General features: G+C 39.5%; 1 protein-coding gene across 1 annotated transcript in view; it reads left to right on the top strand.

Moving 5' to 3' along the window:
- Positions 1–19,446, top strand: part of LOC108237539 (neural-cadherin) — a 112,193-nt gene that overhangs the window by 69,911 nt on the left and 22,836 nt on the right. The window contains exons 13-23 of the mRNA XM_017419030.3: positions 1,090–1,339; positions 2,981–3,108; positions 3,515–3,701; positions 7,699–7,842; positions 9,166–9,449; positions 9,970–11,578; positions 12,299–12,392; positions 13,087–13,271; positions 14,228–14,457; positions 14,898–15,175; positions 17,149–17,363. Coding sequence (XP_017274519.1) covers positions 1,090–1,339; positions 2,981–3,108; positions 3,515–3,701; positions 7,699–7,842; positions 9,166–9,449; positions 9,970–11,578; positions 12,299–12,392; positions 13,087–13,271; positions 14,228–14,457; positions 14,898–15,175; positions 17,149–17,363 — 3,604 coding nt within the window. The remainder of the gene's footprint in view (positions 1–1,089; positions 1,340–2,980; positions 3,109–3,514; positions 3,702–7,698; positions 7,843–9,165; positions 9,450–9,969; positions 11,579–12,298; positions 12,393–13,086; positions 13,272–14,227; positions 14,458–14,897; positions 15,176–17,148; positions 17,364–19,446) is intronic.

Raw genomic sequence — 19,446 nt, 5'->3', positions numbered from 1 at the left:
AGATCACTTTACGTAAACTGAATGTTTTCAAATGTAAATAACTGTGACATAATTGGCAGGCAGACTCAGTAAATTCATAATGGCAGGCGTGTTTAAATGAATAACAATCAGCCATTAATTGTCTACATGAGCCTCATGTTCCAAAATACCCGTTTTCTAACTGTTCAGAATCTCAGAAGGAGAAGTAGTTACTCAGTTGTTGTTGATTCATTTTTTGTTTTAATCGCAGTTGGTCAAAAAGGTATTTAACACTATTGGGTGCCTAAAACAGTCTTACTAATTTGCTAGAGATTAATTATTATTTATGCTTTTGTTTTTTATTTGTGTGCTAGCTGCAGTACTGCTCTTAGTGTTAGTTTGAACTGCCACCTGAATGTACTTTGATGTACTTTGACTCATTCAAACATTATACAGTGGTTCCGAACAGTGTTTGGCTAACAGACTGTGATCAGTAACAGGACATGGAAAACTGATCAGGAATCTAATGATACGATCCATAGTGCTAATGGCTTTTCATTGGCTTCCAGCTAATGACTTTACTTCTGTAAGCCAGATATGTTGTCCTCCCCTGTCTTACTTTGAAAACACTTCCTGCCTCTTCACTTGCCTGGAAGTGATTGTTTTGAAGTCAGTCAACTCCATGTTGAATAACCCCATCAAGTGCTCTTATTGCATGTTTGAAGATTTATTTGATTGGTTGTTTTGTATTATTTTTGTTCTGTTTTATATTTGGCTCTCTAAACATGTGGTTAGATGCTTTACGACCACTAATACCGTGAAATTACCAAGCAACCACTAGGGTATTTAATGGACAGGCATAAGATTGCTATTGATTTTCTCTGTAAGCAAGAAAATAAGCATAGTTTCCAAACTAATTCTTTAAATCAAGAACATGATACGGTTTCATTCTGATTGAGACCATCAGCAAAATGGGCTTAAACTTCAAAAACTGATTCTCAACTATTTTTGTTTGTAGTATTTGCCTAATTTGGAATTGTTTTCATTTTAATGGATCATTTGTTCCTAATTATGACAAAGAGGACTTTAGCCACCAAAAAAAAAAAAGAATGATCTCTTTGTCTTTTCCAGACAGTCAAGGCAACCTCTCAGCTGGGTGACCCAAGAGTGACCTACAACCTTGAGGATGGGATGGTTCCTGAAACCAACATGCCAGTTCGTTTCTACCTCTCCCCAAACCGTGAAGATGGCTCTGCGTCCATCCTGGTGTCAGAGCCGCTGGACTACGAGACCACTCCTTTTTTCTCGCTTCAAGTCCGGGCGCAGAATGTAGCTGCAGTGCCTCTTGCTGCTTTCACAAGAGTATATGTTAATATTACAGGTATATTTTGCAATTCTTTGTTTACAGATATTGATGAACATCATTCTATTATTAGAAGGTTACCATAATAGTCAAAAGTATATACTAACAGGCACAGCTGCTCCATAAGGGCAGGTGGGGCGCAGCCACAAATCATTTGCTCCACAAAGTAGTTCCTCATAACAAGTAATGTAAATTACTTAAATATTTAACTTGCTGTGCATTGTCTTGCTTTGTGTGTTTTTTAACTGTTTGGACAATTTCAAATTGAATTTAAAATGTTTTTTGTTGATTCATACTCACTTTTTTATACTCATTTTGCAGTTATGAGGCAGGACAGCTCAGCGCCTGCATTTATTAGTAGATTTATCATATCGCCTGTCGGCACTGATCAGAATTACAGGCAGCTCTAATCGAGTTTCATTGGGGAAGAAATAAGTTTGCATCAGGGACACATTATGCTGGTTATAACTTGTTGATGCAGCCAACTAGTAACAGTGGACCTCAAGTTATTTTATTTAATGCAAGAATAGCGTACACCAAAAGTTGCTGTGTCCAACAGTGAAGATTTTCTGTTTAAAAATCCATTTGTGAGGCTAGATTTAGAAGATAAAGTATCAGTCAGCAGCTTGGAGCAGACAGACCAGATGTAAACTGAACACAGAAAACCTAAGACAGAGGAGAGATGTACAACATGACATTTTCTCCAACATAACAGATCTATTTTCCATGTCTACCTACACTTAGACTGCCCACAGTTGGATTTATTTAACTAATTATGTGGCTTCTAAAGATAATGGTTTGGGCTTTAAAGCAAAGGGGTGAAAATATATGCACACAGCACTTAATCGGTTTGATTAAATTTTTGTTTTGTTTCACAGAAGTTTTTTTTTTCCCCCCACTTGGATTATTATTGTAGAATTATTACTTCAAGTTAAATTACAAATCCAATCCTGGCTGTGTATCTGTTTGTCTGTTTTTAAAACAGTTCAAATTAAAAATACTCCCGTTTTGGGTGGGGGTGGATGTGGGTGCAGGAGGCGTTCGTCTCTCTGACAAGATAAAACCTCGGCCCGCAGGAGGGAGAAAAAGGGCAACAACTTTGTGCAAAATAAAGCAACAAAATAAATATTCAACAACATATATTCTGTATTTTTCCATAGAAAATGTAACATAACTTGTAAAATGTATGTGGTTAGCAATTTAGGAAATGAATTTCCGCCCCACTAATATTTATGCTCAGGAGCTGCTACTGTTACAAATTTTTGATCTTGTTTTATTCATTTACTGGGAATAAATGTCAAATGTCACAATTAATTATTTTGGAAACTAAAGACATGAAATACATATTTATGGTTAGAGTTTTGTTAATACCTGTCATTTTGTTTTGGTGTTGTATCTCGAGTTCAAAAACAAATCTATTAGTCTCTGTTTTGACAAGCACATCAGTCTTCTTGAAAGCATCCCTTGATAAACTAATTATCTTTTAGCTGTTGTTTGCAATTTAAATTTATTGTCTGCACTGTAGATTTTTTGTTATTTCCTTAAAAAAAATCTAACTTTTTAAGTTGCAATTGTTACAGGGACTTAATTCTGAATGAATGATTATCATTAAGACAATGACATTTTCATTTTGTAATTCAATCCCTCTTTTGTCTCGAGATGTCAACGACAACGTGCCATTTTTCACGTCCTCAATCTACGAGGCCTCGGTAACAGAAGGGGCCCAGGTTGGGACTTCAGTTCTTCAAGTGTCTGCCCATGACAAAGACCTGGGACTTAATGGAGAGGTTCGTGTTGATCTGTTTGTGTTCATGTTGTAGAAGAAGAAATAAGAAAAAGGAAATGACAAGGTTTTAGAGAAATCCCTTCAACTAAATCTCCATTGTGCTGTTTCCTTGCTAAACCATCCGTGTCACAGCAGAAGGAGCATTATGTAACACCACATCACATCACAATCCCTCCAGTGTGGGAGGTTTTGTTCCACTGTTGTCAAAGAATTGTCGAGGTAGTCTTGAGGGCTGCTGTTATAAGCTTTCTGAGTGATTGTGACAATATTGGTGGAACAGAGTGTATTGATTTAGTTTAATGAAGAAGCAGACACCTCACATTTTCACATTCAGTTTCTTTAATTTCGTGTTTCTGCTGCTTGAAAGTATGCTGTAGCTTAATTTTTAAATTACCTGTTCTCCGCAGATCACTTACTCTCTGCTTAGCGACAGCAGTGGCGACCACAATTTCTTCCGTATCGATCCAAAAGATGGGATCATCTGCACAGAGGCTGTGTTTGACCGGGAGGCCCGTAGCTCCTACCTGCTGGAAGTTCAGTCAGAAGATGGTCAAGAATCGGCACGACCTGGCAAAAACAAACAGCCCAACACTGGTTAGAAATTGGATGGATGGATGGATGGATGGATGGATGGATGGATGGATGGATGGATGGATGGATGGATGGTTGGATGGATGGATGGATGGATGGATGGATGGATGGATGGATGGATGGATGGATGGATGGATGGATGGATGGATGGATGGATGGATGGATGGATGGATTTGGTCTCTTACTGCTGAAAGGTTCGGATGTACATCTACAACTGATTAACTTTGGAGTCAGCTTTATTCAAGATTGCTGCCACAACCAATTAAAAAAAAACATAAAAGTGGCTTTACTTAATCAATTTCAAATATATTGACCTTAAATGTGGTGTGATGGTAGACTGATCCCAAACACATATTTTGACCTGTAACAGAATGTGCAAAATCTTTATTTAAAAATTTGCCATTAACTATTTAAAAACAGCTCTGTCTGTAAGCAAAATACTGTATCTCATCAACTACTCGACAGTTTTTATTAAAACTTTAAGAAAATTATCATCGGATGTACATCTACAACTGATTATTTTTGAGGCAACCCAATTCAAGATGGTCACCACAGCTAACTGACATTTGAAAACACAAAAATGGCTATAACTCAGTCAATCTTACAATTATTGTTCTCAAATTTATTGTAATAATAGCTAAGAATCATCCCCCACCCATGCTTTTAGATTTGTGATATTGCATGCCATTGTGCATACCATCTTTTTTAAGTTTTGACCAAAGCAGCTGTAATCTGCCATTTCCTCGTAGAAGATAATCTTGGGCTAATACTCTTGCGTGAAAGGCAGCAAGTGATGTGCAGTCCTTCAAGGACTGCTAGGTCTTCAATTTTACTTAGTGTCATTTTTATTTCACTTTTTTTAAGTGACATAAATTTTGAAGAATTCAGTGGATTTTTTTTTACAACAGCATATATGGGCAGCATGCTTAAAGGGGCATTTTGATACATGATAGGTCACAACTTTTCCTAAGACGCTTGATTCATTTTGGAGGTGCCACCAGGCATTGTCATGATTAATGTTTTGAACATGCTCTCCCTCCCTGAAACAGAATACCATTACAGGCTCTACTTTGTCGGACAGACACATTCAACCGAAATATCTAAAAAATAGAAAAATTTTGTCTTTTAGCAAATTTATCCTACTTTGAGAAAAAGCTCACCAAAAGCTACTTTTGAATGCATTTGTATGAAAAAATCAAGCACACAGTAGTGGAATTTCTGTTTTAGCTTGACAACGACAGACTGTTATATTTTAAAAGTTTTGTCTGGAGTTTCTGGAGGGTGTATGTGCTAGGGGTTGAACGACTACATATTTTTAAGGTCGACTACATCATGATAATAGTCGAGTCGATGTCGACTAGTCGCGGTGACGTCATAGTGACGTAAGCGCAAAAACTCTTCACAACTACTTGGAGGCTTTATTAGCTATTTTCACGGCAAATATTGACCCCTAGCTAGGTTCGAAAAACTGTAGCAAATCTCTAAATCCTTCTCCGTGGACAGCAGCTAGTGGTCTCATGTCTTTGACAATGAAATTCACAAGCAAATTTGTGATTTGCTGCCGCCGGTGTCCTGTCACAGCTGGGCGTTTCATGAATGAAGTTACTGACAACTGACTGGATCGAGCCGGTTGTTCAGGAGCTAGCATTAGCGGATGCCTTTTCAAATGACTGTGCATCGCGGTCGTACTTTTGTTGTACTTCAGCACAGCTTTGCAGATTTTGCATGTTACGGTAGTTAAACCAGAAGAGTCATCTTTAGTGAAATATTTCCACACTGTTGACGAATTTCTACCTGTTTGACAAGATGCAGGCTTGTCCTCGATCTGTTTTGAAGACGCCATTTTGTAGCCAGTGTTCTGTCAGATCTGCTGTCAGACTGTCATACACTTCTGACAGCTGATCTGATGACACTTCTAAGCACGAAGTGTCATTCTTAGCACGAACTCACGGCTATATATATGTCAGACAAGTATACACTGTCATTACCAACTACAGGCTTTTATTTAATCAGCAGCTGTCATTACCACAGATCTTTATTTAATCAGCAACATAACATCATAATGTATTAGTTAGATCGTCGTGACAAAGACACTCGCGAGCCGGCTAAGTGACATCCTTAGCGGGAAGGGGGCGAGTTTTAGACGGCTCGTATTTTGTAGTTGACTGCAGCTGCAACTCCATCTCCTTTTAAAAACACTGTAAAACCACAAATATGCATCCATCTACATATCATTTAAACTAATGTATTAACTTATTTTTCTTGTGTCTTGTGACGTATACTGTGCTGTCAGATCAGCACAGGCTGTCACCACCGGCAATCACATGACTGCGACTAGTCGACATGAAATGTAAAAACTCGCGAGACGTCCTAGAGTCGACTAGTCGACTAGTCGACAAATTGGTTCAACCCCTAGTATGTGCCACATGTTCTTGATTTGCATAAAGTGTGGAAATGTTAAGCAGTCAGTTTGACATCTCATTGTTTAAAGTTCATTGCAGCACCACCAAGTGCATTGCGTGTCGTTTTAAATCGTCAAATAATTTGTCAGAGTCAGGCAACTTTAATAGTGGCTGTTCATTTGTAACCTACCAGTCCATACATTTACTTCCAACATCATTAAGACAAAACAAACAAAAAAAAGAAACTTTTAAAAGGAAGCCTGAAATATAAACCTTGTAGATATTCTTAATAACCGTCTTTAACAGACAGACAGGGAAAGGCACTAGAGACTGACAGATAAATAAAAAAAAAACATTCTCAATGGTTTAAATTTAGTGAATCCTTATCTGTTTTATTCAAATTATTTTCCAGAATCACTTTCAGTTGACCTCTGCTTTGGTGTAATGTGCATTTATATAAAAACAACTGCATTGCCTCAAATCCCTACAGAGGGAAATGCTGAAACACTATAACTCTGGACTATGAGGGGTGTTGCCTCTGTGCCATGAGTTTTAAACAGATTGCATTGGTTTACATTCACACCTTGGGATTGGCTTTGAAAAAGGGAATCCTAATTCAATTTATTCCACTGCCATGACCAGACAGACTAATGCTTTTACATGTGAAAACAGCTCGAAGGGTTATTGGCATTCTCTGAATTTTTTATTGCAGTCCCCTTTTTGTACCAGTTTTAATTTCTACTGATCAATATTTACCCTGTTCAGCCTGTTTGTTTACAGTATACTGTGTATGACATTTTGGCAGTCAAAAAATCTCAGTCTGTGTGTGGGGTGTGATGTAAATTGACATTTGTATTCAGAAGTGGATCTTTTGCCCGTATTTGGGAAGCTGGTATTAGGTGTAGCAGGTGATGTTTTGGAGCAGTAAAGCCTTCTCTCCAGGGTTGCCAGGGCTGCTTAGCATTTACAATGAGTCTTAGCTGTGTATACATATCTTCCACATCCAGAAGGGCTCATCTGCACTGCAAACATTACCTGTCTCTCTCTGTCACCCTTGGGAAACAACAAAAGGAGAAGAGAAATGGGGGGAAAAAACCAAGCCAAAAAGAAAAAAACAACACATTCCACCATCATCATCTCTTACTACCTCAGCTCCAAATTAACATGTCACCATAGTACTCTCAGAGCAGATAATTTACTCTTTCTAACTAAAGAAATAAAAGTTGTAATGAAGAGGGCCCAGATAAGACACAAGCACTTGTCATCCTATGAATTTTTAATCTTCCCAATGAAAGGTTCTGTATATTTTCACTACAAAAAGGTATGTAGTTAAAGAGGTTTATTTAGGTCTGATATTATTTTTTTCACCATAGATAAGACAATTATTTATGTAAATTGAACAAATCTTTATATATAACTAAGCATAAAGACACATGAAATTATGCAAAGTTAAATTTTTGTTTCCCTCTTAACAGGTACAGTTAACTGTACTAAACTGGAAAGAGAATAACATACATACAGTGCGAGTTTAATTGTGGGTTCCTTTATGTTGATGTTCATTTTCTGTTTATTCTTCTGCTGTTCTGTCATTCTTGCAGACACAGCATATGTGAGGGTTTTCATCAGCGACGTCAACGACAACAAACCTGTCTTTGCTCAGCGACTATATGAAGTCCGCGTTGATGAGAATGCAGATGTGGGCTTGGCCATTGTCACTGTTGGAGCTAATGACGAGGATGAAGGTACGCTTGATGAAGCAACAGAGTGATGGCGTTCCAACAAGATTTTACTGATGCTGTTCCCTAGAACAAAAGGTCAAAGTTGCCAACATGAAAGTTGTTATGAAGTTTTAAAAAGATTTTCTAATTTATTTTATATCAACCAACACTCTTTTTATTGGAATAACAAACTTATTTTGGCTGTGTATCAGTGAGTTGTCTGCCAAAGAGAAAACATTTTTGCAGGATGGTCTTCATTTGTAGCAGTGTGCATAAAGTCACCCTGGGGCGAGACTTTTCCAATCTGGCCTGTGCTCTGAGAAAACCATGTTGCTGAAATCAAGCGGTGTACTAGATTTAGTAGTCATTTAAGTGCTTGGTAATGCACTGCAGCACATATGTTCCAAAAAGAGTGACATGCTCCCACACAGTAGGTGGGTGGGATTTAAGCAATAAAGCAGTTGCTCATCCTCCAGACTGCAGCCTAAGATCCTTTCATCGGGAATGTTTAGGTCCGTTAATCAAGCATTTATGGAGAGCGGGGGTGCAGCTTAGGCTGGGCAATGGCACTAATGATAAATGGCTGTGGAAGAACACCAGCCCCCAACATTAAAGTTACAATACTGTTTGCACATGTGCCAAAAACAAGCCATGCTCAATCTGTCTTGTTGTGAAACTCCACCCAAGGTCTGACTGCTGTAAACACGCCAAAGCCCTGTGGGAGACGGGGAGCACTTTGTCGGTTAGGGCCGTGTTAATACTACAGATTAGTGTATTAACATGGGATTGTAGCTACTTTAACCCAACAGGATGATTGAAAGCAAAGACTATGCATTCCAGAAGATTATCTGATCCATTCCAATGTTATAGCATTAGATTGGATGGTCTCCATAGAGACACAGCAGATAAGTTCACATCTTCTTTTTTAACTAACCTACATCCCCCAACCTCACCCGAGCCTCAAAATAATTCCCTACAGGGCACTATCAGTGCATTATGCTGCCTTCCACTCATTACTTTTTCGGCACTCTTTCTTTAATTAGTATCTGATTAAAGCTGAGGAGACAAAGTTTCCATTTAATGAAGTAATCAAAACAAGAAAGAGTTACATGAAAATCTACTACTCCTCAAGTCTTGGAGGAAATGAGGTGTAATACCCGAGTGGTTGTGTTCTTCTGTTTTTGCAGGAGTCCTACAATGTACAGATTAGAAAAGATAAAACACTTTTTGGCACACAAAGAGAGAGAGGAAAAAAAATGTAAACAGCAACTTGCTGCAGATGTAAGTACTTTCTAAAGATTTTATTGCAGACATTTATAATTGTGCATTTTCTAATTGTTTCTACAGGTGCCAATGCCAAGCTGCGCTACCAAATAACATCTGGCAATGAAGGTGGTGCTTTTGACATTGAACCAGAAGTTGGAACAATCTTTATTGCACAGTCACTGGACTATGAGAAGCAAAAAAGGTACAAGCTTCTGGTTCTAGCCTCAGACGGCAAGTGGGAGGACTACGCTGCTGTTGTAGTCAATGTTGTTAATAAGAATGACGAGGCACCTGTGTTTTCCATGAACAAGTACTATGGATCAGTCACAGAGGAGCTTGATGGATCACCTGTGTTTGTGTTACAGGTGAGAGGCTGAGAGGTTTCCTACAAAAATGTTTACACTGTGTACTTTTTAGTAATTAGAGTAATCCATATATTTGCAATTATCGTCCCTTTTTCTAATGAGCACCCTTCTAAACTTTGCTCTCAGTGTAGGTTTATGTGGCAGCTGAGTAATTATTACAATTTCTTATTCTGGCATGTTATTTCAGTTTATCTAGTGTTGGTGTTTTACCCTAGCTTGACATATAATTTAATTCGCTTTAAGTTACAGCGGCAGCAGGGATGAATCTTGTGTGGGGAAATTCCGCAGTAAGTCTGTCACATCCACTCTCAGACCAGAAGCAAGAAAGCATGCCTGATCAGAGCTCAGTGCTTTAATTAAGCTGGTCAGAAAAAGTGAAAAAACTTAAATGGGCTGTCTTAAAGAAGTCTAAAGCAACTTGCATGATGGTTGAAAAGAGAGAGGAAGAAGCAATAATTTGCAGTTGACTGAGCGAAAGAATATATTGTTTTTTTTCAGAAACTTGTCTTTTTCTGTGCAGGTGACGGCCACTGACCCAGACAAAGATGCAGACCAGGGTGCCATACGTTACTCCATTCATGGCCAAGGTGCAGAGTCGCATTTCATGATCAATGACATCACAGGGGAGATGTACGCTCAGCGCACCATGGACCGAGAAGAACGTGCCGTGTGGCGATTCGTTGTCATGGCGACGGACGAAGAAGGCGAGGGACTTACTGGCTTTACGGATGTTATTATCAACGTGTGGGACATCAATGACAATGCCCCAACCTTCTTGTGCTCACCTGATAATTGCCATAGTAACGTGGCTGAGAATTCACCTCCTGGAACAATTGTTGTGGAAATGACAGCAGTTGATCTTGACGATGCAGCTGTAGGTCAAAACGCCATCCTCACATACCGGATTACAGAGAATGCACATAATTTGAACAATGCAGAGCTTTTCAGTATTGATTCCAGCACTGGCACCATATCTGTGTCAGCAGAGGGTTTGGACCGAGAGCTTGCTGACAGCCACCATGTGGTAGTAGAAGCCAAGGATGGTGGAGGTATGACAGGTACAGCCACTGTCACTATTGTGGTAACAGACATCAATGACCATGTTCCAAAGTTTAAAGAGGACTGGTGTGGTGCTCGTGTTCCTGAGAGCACACATGAGGATGCTTCCCTTCTGGAGCTGAGTGCTGTGGATCCTGATGATGGCACGTACGGACAGCTGGCATTCAGTGTGGTGGCAGGAGATTCAGAGCAACAATTCTACATGGTTAGTAACAGAATAAAGCAAAAAGGTACTTTGAGACTGAAGAAAAAGGTGGACTTTGAGCAGCCTGCGGAGCGACGGTTTAACCTCACTATCATGGTAGAAGACTCAGACTTTTCCAGTGTTATCCACTGCTTGATTCTGGTGGAGGATGAAAATGATAACACCCCTGTATTTACCCCAAGCTCTCACCTGCTCTCCCCTTTGCCCGAGGACATAACTGTAGGAACCAGCGTCATTCAGGTGGAAGCCACTGACCCCGACTCAGGCCTGAATGGGGACGTTTTGTACAGCATCCTTTCTAATTCGGACCCCTTTGAACATTTTACAGTCAGCCGTGCCGGTATTGTCACTGTCACCAAGCCACTGGATAGGGAGACAGTGGCAGGTTATGAGCTGGTTGTCATGGCGACAGACCGTGGTACACCAGCACTGACTGGCAGCGTTACGGTCCACTTGCCGTTGCTAGATATGAATGATAACGGTCCAGAGCTGGAGACAGTCTACACGCCTGTGCTGTGGGAGAACGGTCCAGCACCTCAAGTAGTCTGGCTTAACAGGAGCTCAACTCTACTTCATGTTGTGGACAGAGACTCCCCAGAGCACGGGCCTCCTTTTATTCTATCTCTGCCTTCAGTTTTCTCTGCTGACTTCCACCTACAGGATCATGGGAATGGCTCTGGCACACTCACCACCCTGCGCAGATTTGACAGGGAAAGGCAGAGCGAGTTTCACTTGCCAGTGATAATGATTGACAGCGGTGTTCCACCGATAACGGCAACAAACACTCTCACCATCACTATTGGCGATCATAATGATAACGCCCATCAGGCAGGAGAGAAAGATGTCTATGTTCATAGCCACAAGGGTGAGTTGCTTGCTTACCCATTTTTCATTCCTTTCTACTTGTTTTTTTGTTAAGAGCTTCACACTGCAGGCAGAGCTTAACTGAAGAAGGGGAAACTTAGGCTACAGCTACAGGCAAAAGTTATCAGTGCTGTACCTACTCAGTGTGGTTTGGAATTCATAATTGCGCTTTTACGTTTACACTCTGACTGTGTTTTGTTATGGTAATGATGTGAAATTCCTTCTCAAGCCCTGAGCACATTCTTGCCTTTCCTTCCCTATGCCTGAAGCTCACAGGAACATCATTTTATTGTAGGATCATCATTCTTGTGTCTGATTTTGTTTTCCCCTCCAGGTAAGTTGGTTAGGTATATTGGCTTGTTAGTGTTTTGATCCTACGCAGAGCTACATGGCAGTTTTGGTAATTGTTGGAAACAAGAGTGCCGTGACTCATTCAGGCTGCCATTGTTTACCCAGCTGCAGTACTCTGGCACTGCAGGTTGATAATAACATAATCCATAGTGAGATAGCCTCGCTTCCTTAAGCCCCACGCTCTCTGAAGTGGAGCACCAAGAGTCTATTCATTCCAGCAGTGGGACTCCACAGTTATGAGCATAATAAGTAGAACAGAACAAGAATGCAAGATAAGGAGATGGGAGGGACGAAAAGATAAGTGTTGGCATCAGCAGATTCTGTCCAGACTGAATCAATGTGTGTGTGTGTGTGTGTTTACCTTGAACAGGAAGGATAGGAAATGCAGCACTAGGGAAGGTGTATGCCCCAGATCCAGATGATTGGGACAACAAGACCTACAGTCTGGAGACAAGCGCAGCCAAGTAAGAGAACCCTAATAAATGTACAGTTTTCTTTGTCCAAAAAAGTGTTGCTCTAAAAATTGCAGCAATGCTAAAATAGTAAAACTTCAAAATCTAATCAGCTACAAATATATTATTTGAAAATTAAAGAGCATGTAGGCTCAGCATTTAGCCAGCAAGACATCTTTGGATGATATCACTGTGTTTCAAACATGCACAAGCAGTAGTTCTCCCAAGATGCGATTCCCTGGCCACTAATATATCCCACACTTTCCATTAAGATTTTAATCATTGTCATCTTCAGTGATTATCATTCTGGAAACTACAATCAAATTCAATCAAACTAAGAAATCTCGATTGAGCACAGCGTTCCAGAGATAAAACAGCCTATACGATGACACTCTGACTACATCAGGGACCTTGTGCAGTTGTTCAGTATTCACACTTTCAAAATCAGATTAGAAATACCAATTGCATATTTGTTATATTCATACAGCAAATTCTGACAGTTACTATGACAACTATTAAGCTCTTTTAGAAGCTTTTGAAGCTAATATTTTTGTTTCCGTTTTTACCATCTTGGTTAAATTTGTTTGTCTGTTTGTTTTTATTCTGTTTAAATGAATTTACATCCTATACGTTTTTTTTCTTTTTTGTCTATGATCTTGCATCGAAGTAGTATTCTTTTACCTAACATTGCCTTTGTTTCTCTAAGATACTTCAGTCTGAATCAGAGCTCTGGAGTTCTGTCTCTTCGACAAAACCCTCCAGCCGGCAGCTACTGGTTGAGAGTAGGTGTGTCTGATGGGGTGTGGCCTGACATGATCTCAGGAGTCAGGGTTCATGTCAGGGAGTTGGATGAAAAGGCCATCCTGTCGTCTGCCTCGCTGCGTTTGACAGGTAACGTTTGCAGAAACACTGGCTCACCTGATTGCATGAATTTGGTGTTAATTTTGAATCCTTCTGTAGCTAAAGCTTAGCAGGTGGATGGAGGCTGCATTTCATTTTAGCTCTTATGTCACTGCATGATCCAAGAAGTATAAGTAAAGTAAAATTGAATAGAAAAGCCCTCATCTTTCAGATAACAAAGAAAGACAGCTTTTTGTTGACTCTGGTAAATCCTGTTTTGACACTGATGTTGAAAATGACAGCATCTTTCACACGCATGAATAAATTGGTACTTTTCATTTAATGATTATCAAGTTGTCAATCTAGTTAACACTTAAATAACAGGCTGTCAGGAGATTTTTTTCATACAGGCATTGTTTAACATTTCTGAGCATTGTAAAGCAACCATTCAAAATCCTTGTAGAGAACAGTCTTCTTCTCAGTATTCTTCCACACACTGAAGTTTATGTTAGCGTATTCATTTTTCTGACAGTCTCTAAGATCAAATCGGAGTTATAAAGGTCAATTTTGAAGTGTCAGGTAAAGTCCTTGACATTTAAAAAGCCATTCGGTGAACAGAGTCAAAGGCTGTTATGGATGCCTCTGACTCGGAGTTGTTATCATATTTCAGAGATTAAAGATGACTGCTCACATTTTCCAGATATTACTGGGAGGTTGGCCCCCAAATATGATTGATTTTCCTGTCATTAAAATATTTTGTAAAAGACAGTTTGTCAAGATGGTAACTTTTTGTCAGTAAGAAAACCAACGATTCTTACTGGGCTGCATGCAGACTCATTCACGTTATGGATGACTCCGGGAGGAAACGAATCAATAAAGGGAGATGTTAGGCTACCTCTTGTGCTAATGGAATCAGGAACTTCACGGACTTTGATCAAGTCTGCAGTTGTCATTGACGAGTCAGTAGTTCTTATGTCATGAGCCTCCAATCTCTTTGTCTCCCCAAGGCGTTACAGCAAGAGAGTTTATCGACTCCAGCGTCGAAGGGAAGAGTCGGCTGGAGGCATTCTGGGACTTCCTGTCTGAAACCCTGTCCGTCAGACCAGGAAGTATCAACATTTTCAGTTTAGCTGACAGAGAGGAGAAAACCGTAGACGTCTATTTCTATGTGCTAACTGATAATGGCTACTTGCGGCCAGAGAAACTGCACAGTGTCCTCGCAGCACATAAAAGGGAGGTATGTATACCATCCTGTCAGACTGATAGAGATCAGTGTTCATACATCAAGTGATAAACCTGTGAGCTAGTGGGAAAGAGATAACAGGGCTTTTTATCTGGCCTTTTATTCTTACACCAATTTTCTGTCAGTTTATTGCCTGACCCTGTCATGTCTGTTTGTGTCCTATTCAATTATTGTCAGTGTCTGTCCTTTATCTGTAACTCACTTCTTTCTTCCATCTTTTCAGTCCACATAAATGTAATTGTCCTGCCACTTTACTATTTTACTGAATGGTTTGTCTTTCTCTTTTGAATTTCATGTAAAGGTATTTTGCTCCTCTAAACCCAGTCTATCAGTGTCTTCTACATGGCACAAAAACCAAAGCTACAAATTCTTTTTATCTTCTCCAAAAATAATTTTACTTGCCTTTTTTGTCTCCCTTTTTTTTTCTTTTGCAGCTGCAGCCACTCCTCCATGCGAGTGTGAGCCAGGTGCAGGTAGATGAGTGCGTGCATGCTGACTGCAAGACATCCGGAGGCTGCTACACACAGTTAAGCATCAGTGACTCACCCACCTTGATAGACTCTGGTGCTCTATCTCTGGTCTCAGTGAAAGTGACATCCTCGGCTGTGTGCGGCTGTGCTGCCAGAGAAATGACCCACCGACCCTGCTCCTCCTACCCCAGTAACCCCTGCCGTAATGGGGGGACATGCATTGACACACAAAATGGATACAGGTGAGAGGCATGTTTGCAGCTGGGCTTCAGGTGAAATTGATTCTTTAAAGAGGGGAAAGAGAAAACAGTTTCTTGATGTGCTGCAGGCTTTTCTCCAGTTCTTGAAGAATCACTGTAAGAGTGATTACAAATTGTGTCTCTGAAAAACACAAGCATTTTTGAGATTCTTTTTATTCTTGTAATCTGAAAACATAAAATATCTAACTTTTCTAAAGGCTCTAATCTATTTGTCATTGATGGACGGTTTTTGGTTGTGCAAATCATTCAAAAAAACTGATCTCTTCATATTTTCTGTCAAGCATTTATGTTGCATTTTGTAAAACTTTTACAGTAGGTGAAGTTAAAACTTCTGTTTCTATGGTTCATTGCTTTGAATATTCATCGTAAACATTAATAAATACCTTTGGTCAGTACACAAGTCCTAACCTTCAAGTTTTAAACAACTCTCTGTGGGAGGCTTTTGCAGAAAGAAATGCATGCATTTCATTTTATGCACACACTAATATCCAGATTAAATAAATATAGGGCAAAGGGATTATTTAAATCTACTTCCCTCTGCCGTATGCTCACAGCTTCTTAAAATCTTCTTTAATGCCATTTACACAAATATGCCAGTTTGTGCATGGCCTGATGTCCAGAGACAGAATGTAGCTAACTGTTTTTTATTTTTTATTTTTTTTTGTTTTATTTTAAAAAGTCTCTGTGCAAATTAAGGTAAAGCAAAACATATGTTCTTTTAGACAGATATTTCATGAAATATTCTACACATGCACTCATTTGAATGCATCCCAGCCCTAAAGAATGTAATTTTATTCTTCTCCTTTGCTGAAGGAGCTTAATAGGGGAACCTCAGAAAGGAGCTAATCAGATATTATCAGTGAAAAGTGAGAAAAACAGGCGCTGCCCTTTGCAATTTGGATTTCCATTGCTCTCTTAAGTCACATGAAAGAGCAGTGAAGCAGTGAGGTGCTGTTCTTAGCATGTGCATATGTATGCATCAGGCTATACACTCAGCCGGAGCCATTTTTGCTGCATATGAATCAGTATTCCTGACATATGTTGCCCCTTTGCACAATAAACTGCGATTGGAGAAACAGACCCTTCCAGCCTTGGAACACAGAGCCTTCTTTAGACACTGCATGAAAATAGATGGCTTTGACATTATCAGCAAAACCAGCTTGTCTCACATGCCTGTAGTGGAGAGGACAGGCTGAGATCAACCTGTCCCTTCAATCCTTGCCATCACAATGATTGAAAGGGCTGTTTTTCATCACTAGATGTATATTTTTTATACAAATTTTGTTTTTCAATGATTATTAAGATTTGCTATTACAGTCTCCCACACACACACAAAAAAAAAATCAAGAGTCTCATGAATACATTTATTTTCCAGTTTGTGCAAAAGCAGTGATCCTTAACACAAAAGCCCTAATCAAAGTAGATAAGTACAAAAGGAGGCAATCTTGCAAAGTGAGTAACGCCTTAAAACGGAGAAGGGGGCAGTGGAGGATAATAAAAAAAAAGTCTTGAAAATCAGTGATGGTTTGACACACAGAAAAGTGAGAGAAATAGATTTAATTATCTCCTAACAAAAGGAACGTGATGTGCTGAGCATGGACCGTCTCTGGGGAGTTCAGCTCCGACAGCTGTGATAGATAAAGAATAGACTCGAGTAATGTTGTGTTCATAGCTAATTGATTTAATGTAGAAGTGAATATTCAGGACGCTGTTGCTAATGCAAACAATTCGTAGATAAAAGTGCTTGTCTTGCTGTCTGTTGACAACCAGCGTGTTCAAACAGAGTCATACCTCTCTGCCAGTGTAAATCAATAAGACCGTCACGTATGCTAGCGATTTGACAATAGGAAGATTCCTCCGAGCTCAAAACTGAATGACACTGATTGTTTATTTCCCCTTGTTTTGTCCTGATTTTTTTTTTTTACCTTTTTTTTTTTTTCTTTTTTGTGCTACAGGTGCCGCTGCCCCCCACAGCTTGAGGGGCCAGATTGTCAGCAGACGAGACTTAGTTTCCTTGGCAACGGCTATGCCTGGTTTCCTCCCATAAGGCCATGCTCTGATAGCCATCTTTCACTCGAGTTTATGACAGAAGAAGATGATGGACTGCTGCTCTACGCGGGCCCGTTGGCCACTCTTTTACCTGGGGACACAGAAGACTACATAGCAATAGGTAAAGAAACAGTCTGAATAATTAAACGGGTTCCAGGAAGGCGTTTGGGATTTCAAATCTGAATCCCAATTTTGTGTGTTTAATTACTGTGCGACAGTTAATCAGCAAGCAAATATGAGGTAAATTTTATGTTTTTGTTTACTGCTGAGGCATATGAGCACTCACTCAACCGAGACATGCAGCAAGAACTTAATGTGATGCTTTAGCGACTGAGCAGTTTCACGATTAACACTGTAAGTAATAATTTTTCATGTGCCCCCCCCAGTTCATCAGTAGAACAGAAGTTAAACTTTTAAAATGATTCTGTGGCTGGTAGAGATTAATTTGCTCTGTGCAGTGCCAAAGTGTACGTAAATAGTAAAAACTCAGCAATGTTTCTGGGTGGTGTTCACAGTCCTTTGTGTTCCTTCTTTGCATGATAGAGCTTTAAACTGCATTTGTGGATGGCACGGTGAAATGTGTTTTCAGACGATGATTTGTGAAAGTGTTCCTGAGCTTGAGCAGCGAAATTCATAATGGAGTCAGATCTGTTTTAATGCAGCGTCGTCTGAGGGCCCCAAGATCACGGGCATCCAATATTTACTTTCAGCTTTGCTCTTTGAGATCAGAGATTTCTCCAGATTCTTGAAATTGTTTGATGATGTTATGAAGTCTTTACCATTTTACGCTGATGAATATTATTATGAAATTGTTTCACTATTTTTAGATGCAATTTTTTTCAGACTGGCAAACCCCTTTCCATCTTTATTTCTGAGAAATTCAACTTCTCCAAAATGCTTTTTTTATACCCAGTCCTCTTACTGACCTGTTGCCAATTAACCTAATTAGTTGCTTCTCCAGCTGTTTTTATTTGTACCACTTACTTTTACAGCCTGTTGTTGCCACCGTCCCGTCTTTTTTGAGATGTGTTGCTGCCATAAAAATCATTCCATCCATCCATTTTCTTTACCCGCTTTTCCATGCAGGGTTGCGGGGGAGCTGGTCATTGTGCAAAAGGCGAGGTACATCCTGGACAGGTTGCAAGTCCATCACAGGGCCCAAGAATTGAAAATTCCTCCTTTTTTGTTAAAAAAAAATACATTTTGATTTAAAAAATGGTACATTTTCTTATTTTAAACATTTGATATGTTCACTATGTTTCATTGTGAAAAATAATGTGTTTATGAGATTTGCAAATCATTGCATTCTGTTTTTATTGGCATTTTACACAATGCCCCAGCTGGGGTTAGAAAAGCAGACATTTTGACAGTTTGCTGGTCTGGATCATTCATTGTGTTCATATTTGCATTTTCTGTCAATATCAATATTCCTGCTTTCTATCAACCCAATAAAAGTTATAAGACAATTTCAAGCAATACTTTACACTGTAAAAATTCAGAAGTTGCAAACATTCCAGGCAGGTACTGGTTTTCCCAGGAGTAGATCTCCACGCAAGTGCACGCCAAGGTCAAACTGTGCAATGCTCACAGAACTACAAGAGAAAAGAGCTGCATCTCACACTCTGCAGACTTCAGTTACCATGTTAAATGTTAAAAGTTTATGATAGTACATCAGAAAAAGACTGAGCAAAGTGTGATTCGTTTGAGAGGTTGCCAAGGTGTAGTCTCTTCTCTATAAAAAGAACATGACACTGTGGTTTAGATTTATAAAACTGAATGTGAACCAACCACGACACCTGAAACACTGAACCTCAATGAACAGAAGCAACATTACACAGAAGGGCATCCTTAAATTTCTTTATGTAGGGTAAGAAATATGAAAGACTGTTAAAAGCATGATGGGAACCAGATCCCAATCATCCAATTTTGGAACAAAGATTATGTTAATGTCTATTTAATAATATGATGATTTGTTTTTGGTCTATTGCCAAATCTGGAAAAAATTAGAGGTGCAAAACGAGTACAACACAGTGTGGTAAATGCAGGTTGTTTTATCTGCTGCCTTCCTGTATCTGTCTGTCACTTTTACAGTTTTAACAAGCAATACATTAGTTGTAGCTGTATTTCCCTACTTGTGTGGCAATTTCTATAATATTTTTGCTGAAATCTGCACTACTTAAATTCCCATTTTGTGTGCTCATCAT

Source organism: Kryptolebias marmoratus, linkage group LG11, assembly GCF_001649575.2.
Source record: "Kryptolebias marmoratus isolate JLee-2015 linkage group LG11, ASM164957v2, whole genome shotgun sequence".
NCBI lineage: Eukaryota > Metazoa > Chordata > Actinopteri > Cyprinodontiformes > Rivulidae > Kryptolebias > Kryptolebias marmoratus.
This window is presented reverse-complemented; position numbering and strand designations above follow the sequence as displayed.